Below are 23,725 nucleotides of genomic sequence, written 5' to 3'. Positions count from 1 at the left end.
GGGCTCACTGTGTGAGAATTAAAGCCTAATTGGGAAATGATACATGTTCAAAAAGTTATTTGTTTCTCGCAAAGCGGATACGAGGGAAGGAAGTTCGGATCTGTACCGGAGCACGAAACAAAATGGGCTTTTGCTCAATTTGCATAATTGATCAAATGGAGTTCTCTTGTCAAAGGGGGGCGGAAGCATGAAGCACGTCGCTGCAGTATTATCTGGTGAGTGCGGTGACTGGAATTATGGGATGTAAAATGTGTTCATCATAAGAATAACAGAATATTAGTTTTCACCAGGAAATGAATCCCTGCAGAAGACACGGGGAATAAGGAATGACTGATTAAAGTACTCCATTTCAGGGCTGGTATCTTTGATCAAATACGCACCAAGAGATAACACGTGTTATTCTAAAAGCCTGAATATGTATAAGCAAAAACATTTTTAATAAATGTACGGATCCTGATCACAATCCAGTCTCAATTTGAAAGATGAAGCACATTGTAGCTGGTTTCAATTAGACAGGGATAGACACACATGAAGTGGATGGTTGTGCTGCCATATGAAGTAGATGAATAGGTGAGGAGAGAGAGAGATATGTGTGTTGTGATTTCATATCGTGAATAAAACCGCCAGCAGTGTGTCCGCCCCGCAGCCCCTCCCGCAGTGATCACCCACCAAATCCCTTAGGAGGATTATCCAGACTCAAATCAAGACAATCGTGCAACTTTAAGGGTTAGGGGCAGACAGTGAGAAACGGAGAAATGGGGGGAGGTAGTATTGCAACCACCTGATGTTACTTTATATCCTCACCACCTTCTGATTTATGTGTTTTGACACTGCCTGTTCGGCTACACCAGATAAGTGCAACTTGTTTGTGGAGAAAACGGATAATGAGCTATAGAGATGTGCGGTGGTAAAATAATACTCAAAGCTCAAATGTACATTGAAAGTGTTATTGGTTGCTATACAATTGTATACTACAAATTGGAAACGTTTAGAGTTAAAGACATCTTAATTTAAAAGATGTATACCATTCTCATGCCTCAACGCTAAATATAGCTAAAGCCGGCTAGCCATTAGCTTACCGTAAAGCCTGTAAACAGAGTAGCCTAACAGCTAACACACGTCCAAAGGTGGGACCCCGTTAATTCCTAGAGAAGTTGCTCAGTGGAGTATTAAGCCATAATGGCCGGCTTCTCGAGAGTAAAAGTACTCATATGTGGGCCCATAGAGCGTGTGCACTTGCGTTTTAATATCCACAATATCTTGTGTAATCAAGTACTTGTAGTATGCCTCCACTCGTTGTAAAAATAAGTCAATCCTGTAGTCCAAACCTGAACTGCTTCCACAAATCTCCGCTACTATAATATGAGTAAAATGTCTCAAATTCAAAGTATTAAGTGTCCTGATTTAATTCAGAATTGAAAGTGACTGAATATTTGTTAAGAACCCACGACTCGTCATACGGCTCTCGGGCACAATGGAGCTTTGCTCTCCGACGTAGCAGCATGCATTGGCGTCAAGCAGAAGGCAATTTGGCATGCATTACTGTAATCTGATATTCAGAACACAAACAAACCTGCTGGCCAGTTTCACTGCCAAGTACCGACACACTAAAGCCAACATTTCCCCACAGTGCAAACAGTGACACCGGTCCTGTCTTTGTCCCTGGGAAGCATGGATAAGTGAGATTGGGTTGGTGTTACCAGACTGAAGCCAGATGTGTGATGACAAAACGCTTATTAGAGCATACTCAAAATAAAAACAACAACAAGGAGGATCACAGATGGATCTCACCTGCTGCAGCTGTTCATTCCTACAAGTGATCATTCATAACGAGCATTAAAAGGTGATGAATGGGCCACAACTTCTCATTAGGGTTTATGAAACAAACTTGGCCAGTGCGCTATCTGCAAACTCAGAAACTGTATTAAGACAGCTCATGGATACACAAGGGCCATCTGGGTACAGGCAAAGCGCCGCTAACTTGCCAGAGACGCAAACAGTCTCTTGGTGCCTGTTAGCGTTACGGCGTTATTCATTCTTCGCCAATTCACAGTCTGTCGGCAATGGATGGAGCCAAAGGTGTATGTGTAGGTGCTGGCTGAACAAGTGCTAAAGCATAAGGAGAAGTGCAAGAGGTTCCCAGGAGGTGAACACTCTTGAGGGAAGGCACTTCGTCTGATAAATGGAAGCTATTTATTCAAATGAGAAGAACAGATGCACACTTTAGGCATTTGCTTCTGCTCTGTGTCTCATTCGTCCGCATAAATGTCAAAAAGAGACAAATGCAATGTGTTTCATATTCTGTTTGTAAAATGAACTCCAGGAACACTTTTTAAACAACATTAAAACGGTTTAGCTTGTGATTTACACAGGCATTAGATGAGGTGACCCTCTTCATCACGGTAACACTATACTCTTCACATGGTATAACTATGTTGTAGAAATGTAACAACAGTTTCCCGTGTTAAGGTCAAATGTCTGTTGACCCATCAATCCACGTTATCGCTCTATAACAACCTGACTTGCACCTTCCCTCCCATCATAATGACTACGGCGGCTGAAGGGATTTGTCACTTGGACGTCAATGTGTCGTTTTGGGGCACTTGCTGGACGCACTGAAGCGGTCGTTTGTCTTGGGAGGACAGTCTCGGAAATGAACTTCAGTTTTGTCGACATGACAAAGCTGGGAGCAGGCCGCTTGGAGTTTGGAAATATTAGAAACTTCCTCTGGAGCAAACTTTGGGATTGTAGCCTTTGCAGACCATTTACATGCACACCTTTATACCGGACCACCTCAAAAAGCACAATAGAGCCCTCTTTAATCTGCACATTGCTATAGTCTTGTGTTTACTTATAAATCTGATCTTGACCACTAAAGTTTAGAGACTTCAACTCTCTTCCAGCTTTAGCACAGTCATGTCTTCATAGTCAAATATAAAACATGTGTAGAAATACCCACATTGGACCACAATGAAGACTTGGCTTTCTTTCTTCTCTTCCTTAGCAGAGAGCCCTCCAGATGCTAGCCTCTGAGTGTGTAGGTTTAAGAGATTTGCCATTGCGATGTTTAGTGGGCTTAGGGTTGTGACCACACATGAGTCAGGGATCATGCAATTATGTACATGTGTGTCCAATGCTAGTCATTATCGCTGCAGCTCCGACTTACAGTCTCCTCCGTCTTAAGACTTCTTAGTGCGTCTTCACATTTCAGGCTGGGTTATTTCAACGTGTCCAGAATAGTTTACGTGAATCAAAATCATTTGAAATGAATCCTCTTGTATAATTCCAATAAGTAATTGGATGAGGTAGCTCAGGGTCAACCTCCCTTTCTCTAACATTACATTACATGTCACTTGTTAGACGCGTTTATCCAAAGCGACTAACATACATTCAGTACTGTGGCCAATCCCCACAGGAGCAATTTGGGGTGAAGCGTCTTGCCCAGGGACACAACGACATGCTGACTGCAGTGGGGTTTGACCCCCTGATTTGAAGTCCAGCACACTACCCACTGAGCCACAGCCTTCCTAACAGAGTTTGAAACCTCTGTCTTTTGAAGTACTTGGTATTCTTGTTACAGCTCTTCCTCTGGCTCTGTTCTCTCCAATGGCTCATTTTGTTGATGTTCCCATCCTTTTCAGCAACCATTGTCCGTCCTCTCGTCCTCCTTTATCTCTCCAATAATCACTCGCTCTATCTGCTTTGCTGCTCTGGCTGTGATTCCACCCCGCTTTCATTTCCTCACATTCACTGAGCCTCTGTTTGCTGTTGAAACTGGGCATATCTTAGAATGGGTTGTATCTCATAGATCCTATTACTTCCCAATTGCTAAAAATACGACACATAATACAATCAGCGTTGTTCCCATGGACCGAATACATCAGTAACAACCCCAAACACCACACGCAGATGAAACAGGAATCTGTTGAGTGCAATACGCACATTGGATGCAGCTTCCTTTCATTAAACACTTCAGTTGTTAACAAACTCTCTCAATTGAAGCACTTTCATTCATCGTTAGTTACTATTCAGTGTCCACGTATCAGTGGACAAAGTGTCTGCGTAGTGCATTTTTTATGAGCTGAAACTTATGGATCCATTACTCCATCGATACAAATAAATGTTTCACTGTCGAGACAACATTTCAGTGAGAGATTTGGGATGGATTATCTTGACTTTGTTCCCAAAGAAGAGGCTTTTGTGACAAATCTGAAAGTGTATGACAAACATGTGGTTTGTAAGGCCACTCACCCAGACAGCTTTGGCATCTTGGAGAACCCAAACATGTCCATGTGGTCCTGCTACAGGAAGCTAAGTCCCAAAGCTCAGGTGCTCCACATCAGCATCCTAAATCCACATCCGAATCCCGACAATCCAGTTTCCACCCGGATCCATATCAAGAGCCAACCAAAGCCTTTCAAACTGAGATGTTCTCACAGTTTGAGAAAACACACTCAAACAGCAGCCAGGATCACTCTTGTTAAATGCCCCATCTGGTGCGGAGCCAGTCCAATTCCTTGTCTTTCCACAATGTTGCGTTCCCAAGTGATGACATAGGCAATGAGGGTCACCCCCCCACGGCTCTCTGGGACGAGTCAGCCCTTTCTGCTGCTCTCCACCTGCCTATGTTGAGCTGCAATAAGCCCACTGTGTGTGCTCTTCATCTCAATGCATGGAGTAGTGCAGTGATCCTAGCCGCGGCAAGCAGGGTAAAGAGAGGAGGAGGGAGGGACAGTGAATTGAAGAGGGATGGGATAGAAAAGGGGGGGGGGGGAAGGACAGAGCGAAGGGATGACGGATGCTCTCTGGCTCCCGCTTTGCCCTCCGTTCATCGGGGCTGCAAGTGTGTTCAGGGCAGAGGAGAGGAAAAGTGCTTTGGTTGGAAGGAGAAAAGCAACTGCATGGGACAGAAGGGGGAGAGAGAGGGATTATGGGAAGAGAAAAGCTGACTCGGCAGAAATGGGCGCAGATGGGAGCAAGACCCCCGTCTTTCCCCCTGCTTGGTTTTACTAAGTGAGCTTCGTACACACTCACACATCATCACACTGATGGAAGCATGCATTAGTCTTGTTGACTACAGATGGAAGGAACATTTGGCTATGGAACATATTCCGCCCTCTTCTCTAACAAACGGGATAAAAAGTCCCTATTAACATACACTCTTTTTACGCATTGGTGGTGTTTCAAAGCATTACATTACATTGCATTTAGCTGACGCTTTTATCCAAAGCGACTTACAATAAGTGCGTTCGACCAACAAAATACAAACTTGAAGAAAACAGAATCATATAAGTACATTAGGCTTCATTGAGCAAAACCATTTCAAGTGCTACTCAACTGGCTTTAGATAAGCCAGCCCTTTATTAGTATATAAGTGCTTTGTTAATAGTTCTATCGCTCGAGGTGGAGTCGAAAGAGATGAGTTTTCAGTCTGCGCCGGAAGATGTGTAAGCTATCTGCTGTCCTGATGTCAATGGGGAGCTCATTCCACCATTTTGGAGCCAGGATAGCAAACCCACGTGTTTTTGCTGATGGGAACTTGGGTCCCCCTCGCAGCGAGGGTGCAGCGAGCCGTTTGGTTGATGCAGAGCGTAGTGCACGTGCTGGGGTGTACGGTTTAACCATGTCCTGGATGTAGGAAGGGCCAGATCCATTCGCAGCATGGTACGCAAGTACCATTGTTTTGAAGTGGATTCTAGCACAAGCCTATTTGCTGAGAATGTTATCTTTATCTGTTGGTCTCAAAACATTATTGTGACGTATGCAGGGAAATTGACTTTGGACAGTCTTTTGTTCCTGACTAAAACATTCAAGGACTCTTATTTCAATAAAACCCCAACAACAAATCCAGGTCTTGTGTTAGTGTGCACGTGCACATATGGCTCAGCCGATTGTTTCTCCTGTTGGCCCCCTGCCATAAGGTGCCAAGGACAAACCAGAAACGAGCCTCAGTGGCAGTGATAAACTTTAATTGAACGCATAAGAGCGGAAAGTATGTTTAGCATCCCATGTAATCCAACTTAACTCAACTGGGCGTGTAATGAAAGGAAGCACATGTTTCTCTCGTGAATGAAAGGATATTTTTCTTACTAGGCTGTTATGGAGCGTCCACACTACAGCTTCAAAAAAAGCTTGGAGCTGGGCGTGTCTGAAGCTTGGGGATTTTATTCAAGCAACGCGACCAACAACCAATCACATGAATCTCCCGCCCCCGACATACAAAGCAAAAAAAACCGGGGATTTTATGGGAGCAATATATATATATATATATAAACTCCCCAAACAGGCGAAAACCTACCAGTTTCACCCACTGTCTCTGCCACCTCCCTCCATGCCTGGTTCTTCCGGTTTGTATCCCGGTAGGTGAAGAGGGTCTGGTCATACAAAACCGGGTGATTTGCTATGGCGATAATTAGTTTCTCCTCCATCTTTTTTTGAAATATAGAAATGAACGGCGGGATATCTCTCCCAGCTTAGACGCGGTTTGATTGGCTAGGGCTTGAGCTGTCAGATTTTCCGAAACGGGATTTGATTGGCTGGCGCTGGCTACTCCGGCGTCAAGAAGTTGAACATTGTTCAACTTCTGACGCCGGAGACGGACCGCTATGCAGTTCGGCGAAAAAGCGAGGCAACGTGACGTCACCCCATTCAAAGTGAATGGGCAGATTGAAGCTGTCGACGCTGTAGTGTGGACGGGCCGTTATTGGTTGCTACCAAGTTGCAACAGTGGGCTATAATATATTATTCACTTATTCATGTCTAACGTGACAAGAATCACTACATTGTGGCATTTTCTTAAACTTGTCCATATAGAGCTGTCAGATCAGCACAGCAGAGAGGACACAAAATGTCAAGCGACATATGAAATGAGAGAAATGGAAGCAGATCTCCTCGAGCTGAACGCCACAAGATTTAAGAATTCATAGAAAGTTATTCTGATGTTTGAGGACAGCCTGATCACTATTTATGAGCCTGAACGTTTCTCAGGGGAGCAATGGCAGACTGAATACTTGATCACATTAAGACTTTCTGTTTTTAAGAGAAAAGTTTTATAGAAATTGAGATTGTCCCAGGGTTCTGGAACATGACGTAATGGCTATTTTAAATGATGAAACTGTGAAGCCGTGTGCAAAAGAGGGCACCAGCGTTTGTACTGTCTTAGGAAACTATTTTCACTTTGACAAAACCATGATGACCATGTTTTATCGTGCTTTTATCGAGTCAATTCTGTCTTTTTCACTAATGTCATTGTTTGGTAACTCTCTCAATCAGATCATAAAGTGGTCCAGCAGACTGATTGGTGAGCCACAGCTAAACCTGGAGACCCTGTACCTCAGGCAGTTACAGCGGTTATCCAGCTCCATATGAGACGATGACTCCCACCCTCTGCACTCAGAATTCAAGCTTCTTCCTTCGGGCCGGAGGTTACTTGTCCCAAGGAGTAGAACGAAGCGGTATAAAAACAGTTTCATCCCAGCAGCTATTGCACAAATTAACACATCATAGGAGTGTCACGAAGATGCCTATTTATTTAATTATGAATTTTGAATGCCCATGTTTGTACTAGTGTTTTTCTTCTTAAATGTTTTTGAAATATTTTGAGATTTGACAGAGCAGGGTGTACTGTACTTGTACTTTTTATTAGTCCTTTTATTAGAGATGTGTCTGTTGTTTGTGTTTGTTTTTAGAGTGGGTCAGGATGGATGGGCCCCTTGTCTTTTTCTCTGCAAACAAAATCTACCTACGGGTACAAATAAAGAACCTGAACCTGATTCCCCATTCAACTGCCATCCATAGAGCTACGCCACTAGCACGTCGGCAAATAAAAGCCAACAAAATGTTGATAATAATTTGGTTTCTTAAGCAAATTTCCAATCTTTGTTTCCAAATCCACTAAAGGAGCTCACAGACCTTAGACATCTTGTTCTTTGTATGTCTGTATATAAAAGGCGTCTCGGCTGTCCCCTCTCTCACAGAAAGCAGATGTACAACAGGCGGCTTTGATGCAGAGACTCTTTGATGACCCTAGCCCACCCTTAGGCACAAACACGCTCATGCATCAAACACACTTTGTGAGTGGCGATATATAAAAGACCTTTTTGCCCTCTAATAATTCCATACTGGTTTGGAAACATCTCATATAAGGACCAAACAAATGAATGAGGACTCCTTTTATCTGTTAGTATTTTTAATTTCCTGTCAGAACTTATTACAGACAGAAGCTATTTTATCTCGCGTCGTGCATCACTGGATAATATTTTGTCATGAATCAAACTTGGTCCTTGAGCTTTGAAATTAGGCGACTTTGGCATGGACAGCTGAAAATCACGAGCCAACTCTTCAGTTTATCTGCTGCAACTAGATTTATAAAGTATTTATCCTCCATCAATTCATTTGGACTGTCAGAAGAGCAAAGAACAATCCCCTAAAATGCATATTTTACATGAAAAATAAAGCTTTTGAACACAACAGATGAAATGCCATTGTGTGGCTGGAAGCAGTGCACTACAGGAGGAGCTAATTGGATTGGAAACGGTGGCTAACGATTGGTTCCTGTGAGTGAGGGGAGTGGTACCTTTAGACTTGAGAGATTGGTTGGGTTAATTGAGGAAGAATTTACGGGATAAGAAAGGCAACCAGGGATCCATGAGTGTGGGATCGGGACCAAGAGGCGTAAAGGTTGAGAGGAAGGGAAGAAGAGTTGGACTGAATGAACTTTTGTCCACAAATTCCCCCTGTTATATAGTATGGCTTTGTTAAGGGATGCAAAGCAAAGGACAAAGAGTGAGTGAATAACCAATGATATTTCCCACTAACCCCCATGGGGGACACGCAGGACCTTTCACTTCAAAGCTGGTTATTTACTTCCACACCTCGCTAATTCCACCTCTGATGATTTGCCTATTCAACTTTTCTGGAAATGTCATGCACCTCTCACAGGAACTGTTCCAACTTCACAAGAAATGCAATATGAAACTAAAGCTCTCACACTACAACCACATACATACGCGCTTTCTTTCTCGATTTGAAATGCCTTTATATGCTTTCAAAGTCCCAAAAGGAATGTTTGCAGAGAATCAACCGTTTTATTTCCAGATGACTGAATCAACTCATGTGATGTGAACAGATGGGTAAGATGCATTTTGCAGAGCAGCAGACAGATGGTTCTTCAGATTGTCATTGTTTGATGGAAATAGTGCTAAAAAACTTCAATCATAAAGAAATTACAAACGACTGTTGTGACACACGGAAATCATACCAAGGTACATATGGTCTTTTTAAATTGAAAAGTAATACATTTAACAATTGAAAAATATTAAGTGTTCCTGTGCCGGGATCTTTTGAATGGCATGCATTTTGTGGCAAAATGAACAATGAAATAATAGCTTTGACCAAATCTTGAAAATCTTGGAGCTGGGCGTGTCTGACAGCTTGGGGATTTTTTGCGAGCAACACGACCAACAACCAATCACATGAATCTCCCGCCCCCGACATACAAAGCAAAAAACCCCGGGGATTTTATGCGAGCAATATATATATATATATATAAACTCCCCAAACCGGCGAAAACCTACCAGTTTCACCCACTGTCTCTGCCACCTCCCTCCATGCCTGGTTCCTCCGGTTTGTATCCCGGTAAATAGTCTGGTCGTAAAGAACCGGGTGATTTGCTACCGTAATTTCTCGTTTGGAATATGAGGAAATGAACTGCGGTCTGGCTCTCCCTGCTTACATGCGGTTTGATTGGCTAGAGCTTCTACTGTCAGATTTGCATAAACGGGTGTGATTGGCTGACGCTTCCAGCTCAGCTTCAAAAGTTGTACATTGCTCAACTTTGGAATCCTGAACATCCTGGAAATCTTCGCCTCGCTCCCCCACAATGCAGTTCGGCGACAAGCGAGGGAAAGTGACGTCATCCCCATTCAAAGTCAATGGGCGGAGACGCGCTGGAAGCGGTGGACAAATCGCCAAAAGCTGCTGTGTGGACGGGCCGTTAATGTAAATATACACGTACTGGTATTTCAAATGGACTAATCATCATCATTAGGGCTTTTCTTCATAGTATTTTCGTTGGTATATTTAAATAATTATATCAACACATTTTGGCAAGGCAATACAAAAACAAATATCTTAAACGTATTTCGTCAAATAGTTTGCTGGTGTTATCATTGGGTGTCAGAAATTGTGAAGTAAGAAAAAAAAGTCTATAATAATTAATTTAGAAAATGGTGCTTTGTGTGCCAAATATTCCATCAGCAAGTCATTCCTTTATATCTGCCGTATACGTCAGCTGTTCTTGGTTCACCTCTCTTTACCCAGTCTCTGAATAAAAACATTATTGTAAAGAGTAATAATCCTCACAGTGCATGAAAGTGTTAAGCACCTGACGGACAGAACAGCAGGACCTCTCATTTATCTCTCAAGGCTGCTGTCTCATCTCTGCACTCGGCTGATTTAAAGCAGCGATTCTTATTACAGTGAGGACCGATAGGGACGCCGCTAGCATCCCGCTGCTGGTTTGTGTCCATAGAGATAAGGAGCCTCTGTCCACTAATGCATAACAATATAGCCCAAGGTCACTATTCAAGTGTGAGTGGCTGTGTGAGGGAGAGGAAAAGGGAGAAAGACAAAGCATGTGAGCTGCATTACTGCACAGCACATTGGCATTCACCGTGTGGTCTATGATGGTTGACACACACACACAAGTAATCATTAACCTGTGTGTGTGTGTGTGTATCTAGACATCTCCTTTAAAAGAGAAAACTAAATAACCACCATACTAGTATCCTGAAATGGGATTTTTTTTTACAAGAGACTGCTTCAAGAACAATAACGTGTTTTATTCACTTTAACAAGCTGATTAAATGTAATGAAAAGATAACTTTCTTTTTGTTGGATTTCGACCTCGACGACTTTGACATTCCCTTGAGTCTCTGAGAGGTGGCGTTCATACATAAATCACTGTCACCTTTGCAACAGCCACTTACATCTCAGTCCCTGTTCTGTATTCTGCAGACCACAGACAAGTATACACAGAGCCAATCCTGTCCAACTATGGCGGTGGAGAACCTGTGCAGATTATGGTTTGATGGAAATGTGTTTACTTGAAATGCTTTATTTCAATTCATGAGGAGTGACATCTTTATAGTGTCACAGGGAGGAGGGGGATGGGGCAGCATATAAAGCAACTCTGCAGACTGAGATCCTGCATCCCACACATGGCTGGGTGAACTAAAACAAAGGGTTGAGCATAACAATCACATTGTCACCTCATGATTATCTTTAATTCATATCTGAATGAATCCCTGACTGCTCTGTATCGTCCATTCAACAGCCCCGATCCATCATCGCAGTCATTTAACATGCTGTCCAATCTCGGCTAAGTCATAATGATAGATGAAAATAATAAAAGTGCAGATCAGACATTCATTAAACTCTTCCTGTCCCCTCACCAAACACACATGCATGATTTCCCAGCATGCAACAGTGCGGGGCCAGGCGTTCCTGGCCAGGCCGCTGTCATTACAGGGGATAAAGCGGACGCCACCCTTCGCACGCACACCCTTCGCACACACACACACACACACACACACACACACACACACACACACACACACACACACACACACACACACACACACACACACACACACACACACACACACACACACACACACACACACACACACACACACACACGGAAACTTTATGTGAGTCGTCTAAACAACGAGATCATAGAATTTCATTCCAGTTCGCCTTTAATCCATCTCTCCCTTTCTCTCTTTTCCTTATGACACAGGCCTAATCTGATAGGGCAGACAACCCTAAGGCGAGGGAGGGGAGGGGAGATGGGAGGGAGGGTGGGAGAAAGAGGAGAAAAAACAGATTGAGATTGATACAAGAGGGGGGGGGGAAGGGGGGTGTATAGGGAGAGATGAGGAGGGTTTGAGGGGAATAGAGAGGGAGATGTCCCACCCCTTCGCCTGTGATGAGTAATGCGTTGGAGCGCTAGCCAATAGAAGCGTGAGTGTTACATAGTGATGTCACTGGGTTCCTAAAGAAGGGGGAGGGGTGTTTGGGAGAGAAACACGTTGCGATTTAGGCCTTTGCAGACCATTTACATGCACAAAAACCTTTATAACACACTACAGGAAAGGGACCAAAAGTCAGAGAATGGAAGAGATGGGCAAGGGGGGGAACGGATGATATGACAAAGGGAGGGGGAAAAGAAGGTACAAAAAGAGATATATAACCTGTACAACTTTTCCATAGGTGAACGTGACCTGTGTACGTAACAGAGGTCCGTCTGTTATGCTTTACTACACTAGCAGAGTTCTTTTATCTGCCTGGCAGACCTGCTGTACCTGGCAGCAACCACATTGTTTCTGACGCAGTGAACCTGTTGAGTGTGGCTTTAAACACTAAATATTTTTGGCTCATCTCTTTGTTTCCACCTTGTTCATCTCACTGTCAGCCAACTAAACGTCCCTCTTCCATAACGGAGCTTGTCAGAGACACTCGGGAGATAAGGAAGAGTGGGAAATGGCGGGAGCTATTTGTCACCTCACTGCATATTAGTAAGCTGCTGGCTGCCCCAAGCCCCTGAGCCTTTTATGGGCTTTAATGCAGGGAATTAAGCTGTAAACACACACTAAAAACAATGTATTCAAAGCACACACATCCTCCTCTGGAGTACATCTTCACTGCACGTATTCTCATCATGCCTGGTGCGCACACACATCAAGAGGCATTCCCACGTGTAGACTGGACACATTGATCGATGCCATTAGCGATTCTTGAGGACCAGTGTGACATTTAATTACGCGCACATGCACACACTAACTGAGCTTGAATGCTGACGAGAGATGCGTTTTTCCGTCAGCCACATCTTTCGAGAGGAACGGCGAAGCCAACAGTCTGTCTGCCAAGTACACAAACAAGCATTCAATTATAAACAAACATGTGTGCACACGTCTGAAAAGAGATAGAATGTTGCGAAAGAGCTCATTGTAATGGGACCATTCGTTATAGATCAGCAATATAACAAAGGCAGAAAGTATATAAATACACATTTTGACTGATCAACTGAGTAGATTTTTATGACTGAGTGTGATTAGGCTAAGGTCCAACAATAATGTGTGATGACAAAGTATCTCGAGGGGTACTGATTGGGCTACTCCCAATGATGCTGGAAATAACTGGGCAGAGCTCCCAGTGATGAGAGGAACAAAGTGAGAGTCAAAGAGATGGCGGAAGTGTTCTGGGCAAGAGTGGAAGTAATAAATAACAACAGTTGTTCTTCCATGGGACAGAAGCTGAGAAGCCATATTGAAGATTGTGTGTTTTCTGTTGCACCTTCAAAGCACTTTTATCTGCTGAAGTGTGTGACGTGGAATGTACGCAAAGAATGAAATGGGCGTGTTTAACATGAGTTGTAGCATTAAACAATATAATGCCACAAACAAATATTATGTGAGACAGAAAACCTGTTAATCTACATCTAATCCATCTGCTAACATGAGAGGGAACACATATGCTCATATGCAACTAAGTGGCACTTGAGTTTTAAATCTAATTATCTAGGAGGAGATACACATCATGTGATAACCCTGTTGCATGTTAATGTATTTACTGCCACATTGCCATTGAGCCATTAAAGGATTGCGGCTTTTAACATTAGCTCATTTGACGTTTTTTAAAGATCCCTAACTGTTTGGAAACAGATGAAGGATTTGCACCACAAATCCCCACTTAGTGCGACATGCGGTGAACACGTCTAGTCCACACGTCACGATACACACTCTAAGGATATTGTGTTTGTTTGTTAAGTGATATTCCTAGCGAGATTATCATGATCTGCTCCCATTATCTCCAGCATGCACAACAATGAGGTGAAGAAAAATACACAACCAGCCAACAACAACAACCAGCAGATGCCTTGTCAATACCTGCCAGGGTAGCTGCACACATAGGCAGAGGGTTTCAGCTGGTAATGTGATATTGATGGTTCAGCCTTGTTGGTCGAGGATCAGCTGTTTTGGTAACAGTGTGTCTTGTCTTTTTTTCTTTCATGTCAGCAACACACCACTAGTGTCTCGAGCACACAGCATGTTGCAAGGCATAATTAGCTTAATTCTGATAATATATATAACACACTACAGGAAAAAGAAACACCAATAGGGCCTCTTTAAATATCTTTAATCATTACCAAATGAAGAAACATGTGCCAGCCACATGCAGTAGACTCACATAGTTTACTAGACATTTGTCGTGGTATTAAAGCAACAGTATCAGCCTACATTTCTGTGGTCAAAAATATTTGCAATGCTAAAAAACGTTGCTATTGTGAGTGTTTTTGTGCAATTCCTATCAGAGATGTTGTATTTTTTTAAATCTAAATGGTAGAGTAGGTGATTGTTACTATGGCTTTTTTTTTAAATAACGTTTTCCAATTTCTGTTTGCTTTCTGCAGCCAACTGGAATTTACATGATTTTCCATCCGACAGGAAGAAAGAGCAGAGGAAGAGGAGGAGGACTGGACTTTGAGCACCTGCCAGAAAACTAATTGGACTATGACCGATTTGGCCTCAAGACCCTTCCCGTCTGACCCGACCAATCTGAGCACAAACATCCTGCAGTGCCGCGGGGCACAGCGAGAGCAGATTATAATCAGAGGAAGCGCGATTTCAACACATACAAATTCTCTGCACTTTTGGAGAGTGACAGAATTGGATCTGGTCTCTAACAAAGCAGCCAAGGTGTAAAACCACTGATTTCATCACATTCAATTTGTCCACTGACTTATGAACAAGAGCGATGACAACGAAATATGTAAAATGGGAAAGAGAGATTTTGGGTTGTGCCCTGCTCAAAAGATGAACAATCACAGTCAAGGAATAAAGTTAATTTCCCTGTATCGTACATACAATATACAACCTCTTAGCATAAGTGAAAGAAAAACAAAGTTAACTGTGTTATTATGAAACTATCAGAATATGATAACATGTAAATCATATAAGTATTGTTTTCATTACACAGCATTTTAATGACTAAAACATTTTATAAGTGAACAGTATTATAGATGCTGTGTTTTGATTGCTAAATGCCACTTCTGATTTAGCAGTATCTTTTTCCCATGGAGACAATAAAAGCAACCTTAATCTTAAATATGTTTGTATTGTATTAAGTTGTTAATTATTCTTAATTTCTGGAGTTACAGAGTTTACATTTGATTAAAGCCTTTACGGTGCAATAGGAATGAGAAGAGCAGCACGGCACTTGATTTAACTTGTATTGCAATGTGTGTCACATTTCATCTGCAGCTGCTGAGTCGATTCATATATTTGGAATATCAGTGGTTTGAAACCAAGAACAGCAGGAGGACATATTGAAAAAAGAAAACCAGTCCACGCCTGCCTGCCTGTGTGTATGTCTGACTGACACAGCTGAGCCAAGTCTGAATCTGAACCAAATTTCATTTGTCTGCTTTCTGGGCCACATGTTTCCTGGCCAATGACCTATCACCTTGTTTCTGTAATCCTCCGACAACGATGCTCCGATCTGGCGCTTCCTCAATCCCACAGTGCACTGCTGACCAGCGGCCGCATAGCTTTATGTTAGGGTAATAAGAAAGTAAAAAACATATAGTTTAAAAAAACATACAATTAAATAAGGCTTTATTGGGTTTCTATATTTAATCTGGCAAAAAACAAAATTTTAAAGGATTTAAGGATTTCAATATTTAGATTGGAGCGTCGGAGGAATGTATTTTTGTATTAACTATGACACACGTCAACTCTAAATGTAAACTTTGTGCACACTGCACACTATCACAGACCTTATGTCTGTGGCTTTGTAAGATGCATCCCAGTCATATACTCAAGTCACAAAACCACCAGTCATTTTCTATATGTTCATTTGAATTCATCTTAGTTTTGCAACTCTCTGCTGAGCTATGTCGGCTAAAAGTCCATCAATCACAGCATATACATGTGTGTGGGGGTTTATCTGTCGATTAGCACTTCAAATGACAATCAGTAAACATACCATGTAGCTCTTAAAGAGACGATATTGAAACGATGAATTCCCCTCTTGACCCTCACTTACTTGGTATGCTGCACACATGCAGTATCCATACACACTGTACAGTCTGCATGATCATACAGAACATGCAGTGTAGGAAGCGCCCTGCATACAAAGAAAGGGACTGAAATCACTGAATAATAACATTTTATGAGACCACACCTCACACACACATACGGCCACACTTCCCAGCAGCCAGCTAGCTAAACCCCCTCAATCCATGATGTAATCTCTAAGTGTGTTCAGTAATTACAAGGGCCTGGATTCCTCCGCTGCTTGGAGCCACCTCAGCCTTATGTAACGCACCACTCACGTGCCGTCAATTCACTGAGGAAGATTACAATATGGCTGCTTTAAAGCCTGCGGCAAGACGGTCGGCCATTAAATCCACCGACTTTCTCACATCGGCTGGGGAGACAGTGGATAGAGGACGAAGTGAAAAATAAGAGGGGATACTTTTGACCTGAAGAGATCAGTCAGTTGGGTAGAGAGATGTGACTCCAGTTTTCCAACCCATTCACTTCAATTTGATTGGGCATGCAACATCGTGAAGTAGAGCACTACATAATAAAATATGCATCCAGCTAGAGTGACAGTGTATTTTTCTTATAAAAACATAGGATCCATTTATGAAATAAGATCTATTATTATAGGTAAAACTCCCAAACAGTAAAATAACTAGATAGAATTCCACCTTGACAAACTAAATCAAACACTTTTTGTACTTAAAATGTAGTATTTTTGGTGTGTTATTGCTACCATAAAACTTTGATAACTATTCCTGCTTGGTAAGGAAAAACTAAAACATAATCCCCCAATCACTTAATCCATGTACAATACATGTTTTTACACAGACAATAAGGAAAGTCATCAAAAGATCAACAGCTGTTCGTAATGAATCTGTGACCCCAAGCCAGAGGGCCATAAAAGGCTCCAACGAGCAGCAGCAACCTCCATGTAAACCACCCATGGAGCTTCATCAACAAAGCCCTCACTAAAGAGCTTTAAAGGGCTTTGATTTGCAAGTAGTGACAGAGGTGGAAAATGTATCTTCAACTCCAAAAATGTGCACATTTGTCCAACATGGCGACGACATGCGCAGCGACCACAGCAAGCAAACAACAAGAAGCGTCAAGGGACTCCAGGACTTACTGGAAAGCGGCTAACATCCCCAGTTCTTCATCGTCGTCGCACGGCTCCATCCTGTCAGCCGGACCGGCAGATGAAGGTGTGAGCGGGCGGAGAGAGTGGGACGGACGCCCCGGCCCGACCACCACCAAAAGGCTCAGAGCGTCGGAGAAAGAGTCCTGCTCCCTGATCAAACTCCTCCACTCTAAAAATCCACTTCCTCTGAATCTCTTTAAAAAAAAAATCCCCAAACTCAATTTTCTGTGTGTGCGTGTGCATATGTGTATGTTTGAGTGTGTTCGTGTTTTTGTTTTGTTTTTTCATTCCTAGCTTGGTGCCAAATGTTCCAGCTTAGCACTGCTGTGCAGCACCGCCGGTGATGGATTTAGCCGGGGCATCTGGGCCAGCGGGGATAAACTCCGTTCACTCACACAAACACACAGAAACGCATGGACAACGGCACACAGGCATGCACCGAGTGTCATGCAGTGAGAGATCGAAGGGGACAATGTTGGGAAAGCCTCCCCCACACGGAATCATCAGAGAGATGACAAGATGTGTGATATACAGTGTGTCCAGCCACACACACACACTCACTGCACACACACACAGCTTGCACTCAGAGCAGGGTGGATCAATGCATGAACAGATGTGTGCCAACTTTAGAGCTGCTACTAAGCACAGACATCAGCAGCTGTACTTACCGTGAGCATGTGTGTGTATCTCAGACACAAAGATGTCTGACACACTCTTAAACCCCGATGTCGCAGACAAAGGACGCTATAGTAGACTTTTCTTGTATATGTGTGTATATGTGAAGGGATGCGATCAATGCCTGCGACATGATTCTCTCCGGTCAGAGCAGGCAGAGGTCAGCAGTGCCTGAGGCCATGCAGCAGACAGCTGGAGATTAACACAGCAATAATGTATACAATTAGAGAAGGACACAACACAATAGGGCAGACGTCTGTGCTGACTCAGCAGAGGTAAACAACGACTGGTGACAATAAGATCTGATTGTGTACAGTGAGAAAGAAAATGTATTCACACACCATCACATAAACTACCGTCTCTCTCAATGAGGAAGGACAAACTATATGAAAAGACTAAAACACACTAAATCTAGACTGTCTGGACTATGTGGGGGGTGTAGGGCACTATCCCTATAATAAAGGCAGAGTGGGAGGGTCCTGGTAATCTTTACTCCCTTTGCAATAGCATGTGGACACAAACAACTCAAGGGCATAGCTAACACAGACTTTAGGAGTTCACAGGGTAAAATGTGAAGTACAGGAAACAGGAATTTAGAGAAAGTGCAATGGTTGATGTTTCTGTGGTTCCAGTGGACCTGTGCCCAACTCCTCATCTATTTGTGGTTAATGTTTACGAGAGAATGGAGATCGAAGAACATTTCTGTTCTATAAATAAAATAGCCATCAAAAGCTAATAAAAAAAACACAATTGTATTCCAAGATTTTGTTTTTCTACATATGCTTTCCGCCTTTTTTTCCATTTTTTGGTAATATTATTTGTCATTTTAGTGTATTAAGGTATAGGGGGTGACTTAAGCTGCATTTCCTGTAAAGTTGAAGAGGTCAGAAATCACCGTTCAGCCTGTTGGCCCGATTCTTTAACACGTCTACCATTGCAAAGACTGTTCTGATAACCAGTGATATGCAGTACCTACAATCTCAACCACTCAACCCTATAACATCTTAGAAAGTGCTGCCTGTCTGATTATCCTCAGATTTATGACTGCATGGTCCAATGTCCTCTGCAGTCACCCTCTGTGGGCGAGTACATCATTCTTTTGAATTTGCCTTCTGTATATAACAATATCAATTTGCTTGTGTTACAAAATGCAAATGGTTGTTTTGTATGCACATGCCAGTTCAGCTCCGTTTGCTTCCTCTGAGATGCCACCTGGTACTGACTCTTGGCCAAGCTATCTATAGCCATGTCTACAGGGACGTGGCTACTGATTTGTGCACGCTCACGACCGCTGTGTGTCTAATTTTATATACAGCACGATCAAAAATGCATGTTAGGCTGAAATACGATGCTGCGTCAATATCAAATGTATAAAATCAACCAGGCAGTGTTTCCTGACCACAAGAATAAGTCTTAAATCTGCAAATAAATACTTTCCTAATTTACAAATCTACATTCAAATTGTTCTTCCTGAATGTAAATAAATGTGTTTTCTCGCTCTGCAGTAAAGGTTAGGATTAAGAATTAAAGTAAGGTATAGGTTACTAGAAAGGTGAGGGGCAAAGGCGAGCTTGTAGTGAAAAAAATATAGGGTTATGGAACAAGGCCGTAAAAAACTCACACTTGCTGATGTGTATATGTGTGATAGTGTGTATATGTGTGATAGTGTGTATATGTGTGTGCAAGTAATGCCGGAAAAGACCTGGCCAAAAGACCGCACCTCCATCGTGTCCATCTGGAGGCTTTGAAGACCTTATGTAACCCTGTTGGTTTACTGGGAAAAGCATCAAAAGAGTCTCCTAGGTAAAGGCAATTGATTTGTTTATCCACTTACTACAATGAGCTCTATTTTATGTAATACTATGTAGAGTGAGTTGGGGGAAGAAGGGCAGGAGAAAACATAAAGGGAGGGAAATGAAAGGGAATAAAGGAATTGAGGAATGAGGGGAGGATTCAGCAAAATAAAAAATATGGATTTTAAATGTTTTGTGCAGGGATGAAAGCAATAACACCTTATCAATTCCCATCTGTATCACCTACATCAAATAAACAGCTAACAGTTTCATTTGTTGGATTTGATGGCACACACTCTTCAATGCTAGAAGTCCTTACTGTTTCATTAGAAAGAGAATGGAGATTCAGCCTCTCTTGTATTACACCCTCTCTATCAGTCTATCAGTCATTAGACACCTGGCCCAGCCACCAGCTGACCAGTACAAAAAAGAAATCTGTCTCCATGGCATGAATGTAACAGGAACAATATGTCCAGGCATTAATCAATAATTAGTTGAAAGATTGCTCAGTCTGTACATTGTCAAAGACTTTCTTAAATAATGATTTTTTTGTTAGCGAGGTCAGGTCATTTGCTAAAGTGATTTTAGTGACTCTCTAGGTCGTCCTCAGACGAGCCCTCCATCGTTGCTTCCAATCATCCCGGTTCTCCATACATCTGGCCAGTTCATTGGTACTTTGTGCCATAGATATATTCAACACTCTGTATTCCACACACAGCCAGCCAAACTACTATAATTACAAAGTGTACACTCAAATCAGAGAACACCGGAGTGACATTTTGGCACTGTGTTCTGGTGAAAACACACACATACATGCTTTCCTTATCTATCTAATTACCTCTCTCAATCAATCAATACATATCTCTCAGCCAATTCCATATCTGATCTGCAAGCATCCGCTGTGAGCTAAATGTGATTTGAATGCATCAAGACCTGCCATATAATATTATCAAATTGGATTGGATCATAAAAGCCACACCGCTATCACTGTGTAACCGTGTTACTGGGCAACCATAGTGATGGTGTTAACCTAAACTAATGAAAATGGAGCTAGCTGTAACAAAGAACGTTTGCATTAATCAAATCAGGTAAGAAAAGCTTTAAAATGCTAAATGCATCTTTCCAATACCGTTTCACTGGGAACAAGTAGTAGACGCTGTATGAAGCCTCAAACTGAAGCCTGACTTTAAATCCTATCAAAGTGTCCTATCAAACCACAGAGCTTGAACGAGGTAGAAAATACAGTTGCTAACTTACTACAGTAGGATAAGTGGGCGGGCTCAGATCAGAGGGTCTCCACCCAACTGTGAAAATGTCTGCCACACACTGCGCCTGCCTGGGAGAGAAAAAACAACTTCCTCCAAAGAAATGCTGAACCCTTCGCAGCCTCTGCTTAGATAACATACGGCCTGCAACATGGAAACACACTGCCATGTTTGAATCCTTGTGCCGCACCATATGGATGTAGTATGTCATTATTTTGATAATCCGATATGATTTAAATAGCGAAGATAGAAGAGAGAAAATACAGAATAAGTTCAATCAAAGTCCATACGCACGAGACATATACTGAAACACACCCCTTTAACACATATATGGCAGGACAGGCATCCACAAAGCTCATCATTACATTATATTGACACAGATGATGAGATATGAGTATACTAGGCTATATCTTACCCCCCCTCATGACCCAATGTACCACCATGCTGCGCTTCTTTGCCCGACTGTATCCTAATCCTCATGCCGCCGCCAGCAGAGGGGCAGGCTCCAATAAAACAATATCCAACTGCAGCCAAATTACTTTATGTTTGTGTCAGTGGGGGTCGGGGAAGAATAATATAGTTGTGAAGCAGTTGAGATAACAGAACAATGGAATATATGGTGGGAATATAAGGCAGAGGGTCCAGAAATGGGTAAAGAAGGGAGGAAGATAGTCGAATAACATATGTATTCCCTTTTTCTTTACACCTGTAGCTCCTTTTGTGGTATAATCATTAGGTTTTAGTGAATGGCAGTTTGTCCAGAAATGGTAATTATATTAATATTTGACTATGATATTGTTTAAGTGTAACGATCGCTATGACCTTTTAAGACTTTAAATACAGCACAAGAACATTACCCGTTAGCATGCACATTACTGAGTCATTGAGGTGCACGAGGAGAATTCAATATGAGGAGGAGACCTCTCTCCTCAAAGAGAGGAGGGTCACTAGTGATTTTCCATCTAACTGTCAGGCTCATCTTCCCAACACTTTTGAGACGTTTTAAAAAATGAAATATGAACTTGCCATTTTTGCATCAATAAATGAATACATGTTTTTTTTTAAGAAAAGTTTGGTATTTTGGTTAGCTTAGCTTTAGGTGACTTAAGTTAGAATGAAAAAATAACCTTTTGTATCATTCTGATTGTGTGCTATCTATCTCTCAGCATGAACACATATGTATATAAAAAAGTAAATACGTTAGTATGAAGTTCATGTTGCAAATTAGAACAGAAAAATACATTTAAATGTAATTGTTGTGCACTTTATATCCTCCTATATATTATGCACAACATAGTCATTTATCTTATGCCCTAGAGCAGCAGAGCATTGCCAAATGGTAGTATCGTCAGCACGAAATGCATCCCCATTTGTCCTTTTTTACACCAAAAAAATAACCTGCTTTTCCCGCCTTTCAAGCCCAGCTGACATTTGTCATTTCTATTTAGACATTCCATTTCAAAGACTGAAACCCAGCGTCTGACAAAGACGGATAAAAAGAGCAGAAAGCATTAATATTCCAGCTGGCTCTGAAATATTCCTCAAACAAAGTTTAATCAGTCTTTGTGTAAAGATACGGAAAACTCCACGGGGAGTTGTTCGGGGTGATATAAAGACATGGTGAGAGTGTGAGAAAGTGAGTGTGTTCAAACTTTTGTCTGTCTTGTAGAAGAGTAATTACGTGTTATCGGGGTGAAGTGATGGAGAGCGGAAAGAAAGGAAAGGTGGAAGAAAGGCTTGATGAACAACACTGCAGGTTTTCTGAGGCCGAGATTCTCTGAAGAATTCGAAGAGAGAGGTGATTTATGGTTTCTATCTAAAGAAACTAATGCAGTGCTTGTTTTATTCACTCTCAGTCCTGCGACTGGGAATAGGACTCCCATTACAGAACCACAAGTGATTAAAACCAGATGAAACAGATAATCACACCACTGTGGGCTGAAAGCTAAGTCTCAGCGAGAGCATTGCATCCGTACACTATTCAGATCTTTAATCCTCTTCTCTCCCGTCCTTTCCTAGAGAGCATAGTGTGACTTCTCCTGCAGGAGGGAAAGAACAAACCATTCCTCAACTGAACAAAACATATATCTTGTTAACGACTAAGATAATCTAACTTCGTTTTCAAAATTGCAAAGGCAACGCAATCACAGGCTCAAAAAGTATGCAGAACTACATTTGATATTGACGATCTTAATGAAAACACATTGATCACACCATGTGTTCGTATCAAGGGACTCGTTATATTATATTGGAGTCTACATCAGTGTTAGACATGACACAGAAATGATATCTAATTGGATTCAGATGGAAAATATATCACTTCTTATTAAGCAAAGTGACTAATATACATATGTAGACAAGCTTAAATCATATTTTCCCTGAGGAATTCTCTAGTTATTAGAATAATGTGCTTACTCATCATTTCCGAGAAAAGATGTCTCCGTCCACGTAGCCTCAGAAGAGACCTTGACTGAAGAAGAAGACATCTTCGGACGCTGGTCCTCGAATAGTTTACAGCCAACGGGAGCTGTAAGAGGAGTCAGGAGTTGGTCAGAGCTGACTGATGTGAGGTCAGTGCTACAGTCAAAGGATGTCCAAGAGGAGTCAGAGGAAACAGATGGGCTTGTGTCCACGGTCTCCTCTCGCAATCCATCTCCACGGTCCATGGTGCAAGAAAGACAATTGAGAGAACGGGACAATGAAGATGAATGAAAAAGACAAAAAGATAAAGGAGACTTGGGTGAA

At 42.2% G+C, this 23,725-nt stretch overlaps 1 protein-coding gene across 3 annotated transcripts in view; it reads right to left on the bottom strand.

Moving 5' to 3' along the window:
• LOC117546712 (FERM and PDZ domain-containing protein 4-like) overlaps positions 1–23,489 on the bottom strand; it is a 54,436-nt gene extending 30,947 nt beyond the window's left edge. For all 3 annotated transcript variants that reach the window (XM_034217057.1, XM_034217058.1, XM_034217059.1), the window contains exon 1: positions 23,396–23,489. In XM_034217057.1, coding sequence (XP_034072948.1) covers positions 23,396–23,466 — 71 coding nt within the window. In that variant the 5' untranslated portion in view covers positions 23,467–23,489. The remainder of the gene's footprint in view (positions 1–23,395) is intronic.
• Positions 23,490–23,725: the final 236 nt, after the last annotated feature.

Source organism: Gymnodraco acuticeps, unplaced genomic scaffold (assembly GCF_902827175.1).
Source record: "Gymnodraco acuticeps unplaced genomic scaffold, fGymAcu1.1, whole genome shotgun sequence".
NCBI classification, from domain to species: Eukaryota; Metazoa; Chordata; class Actinopteri; order Perciformes; family Bathydraconidae; genus Gymnodraco; species Gymnodraco acuticeps.
Note: the sequence above shows the minus strand (reverse complement) of the source record. Positions and strands in the feature narration are given on the sequence as shown.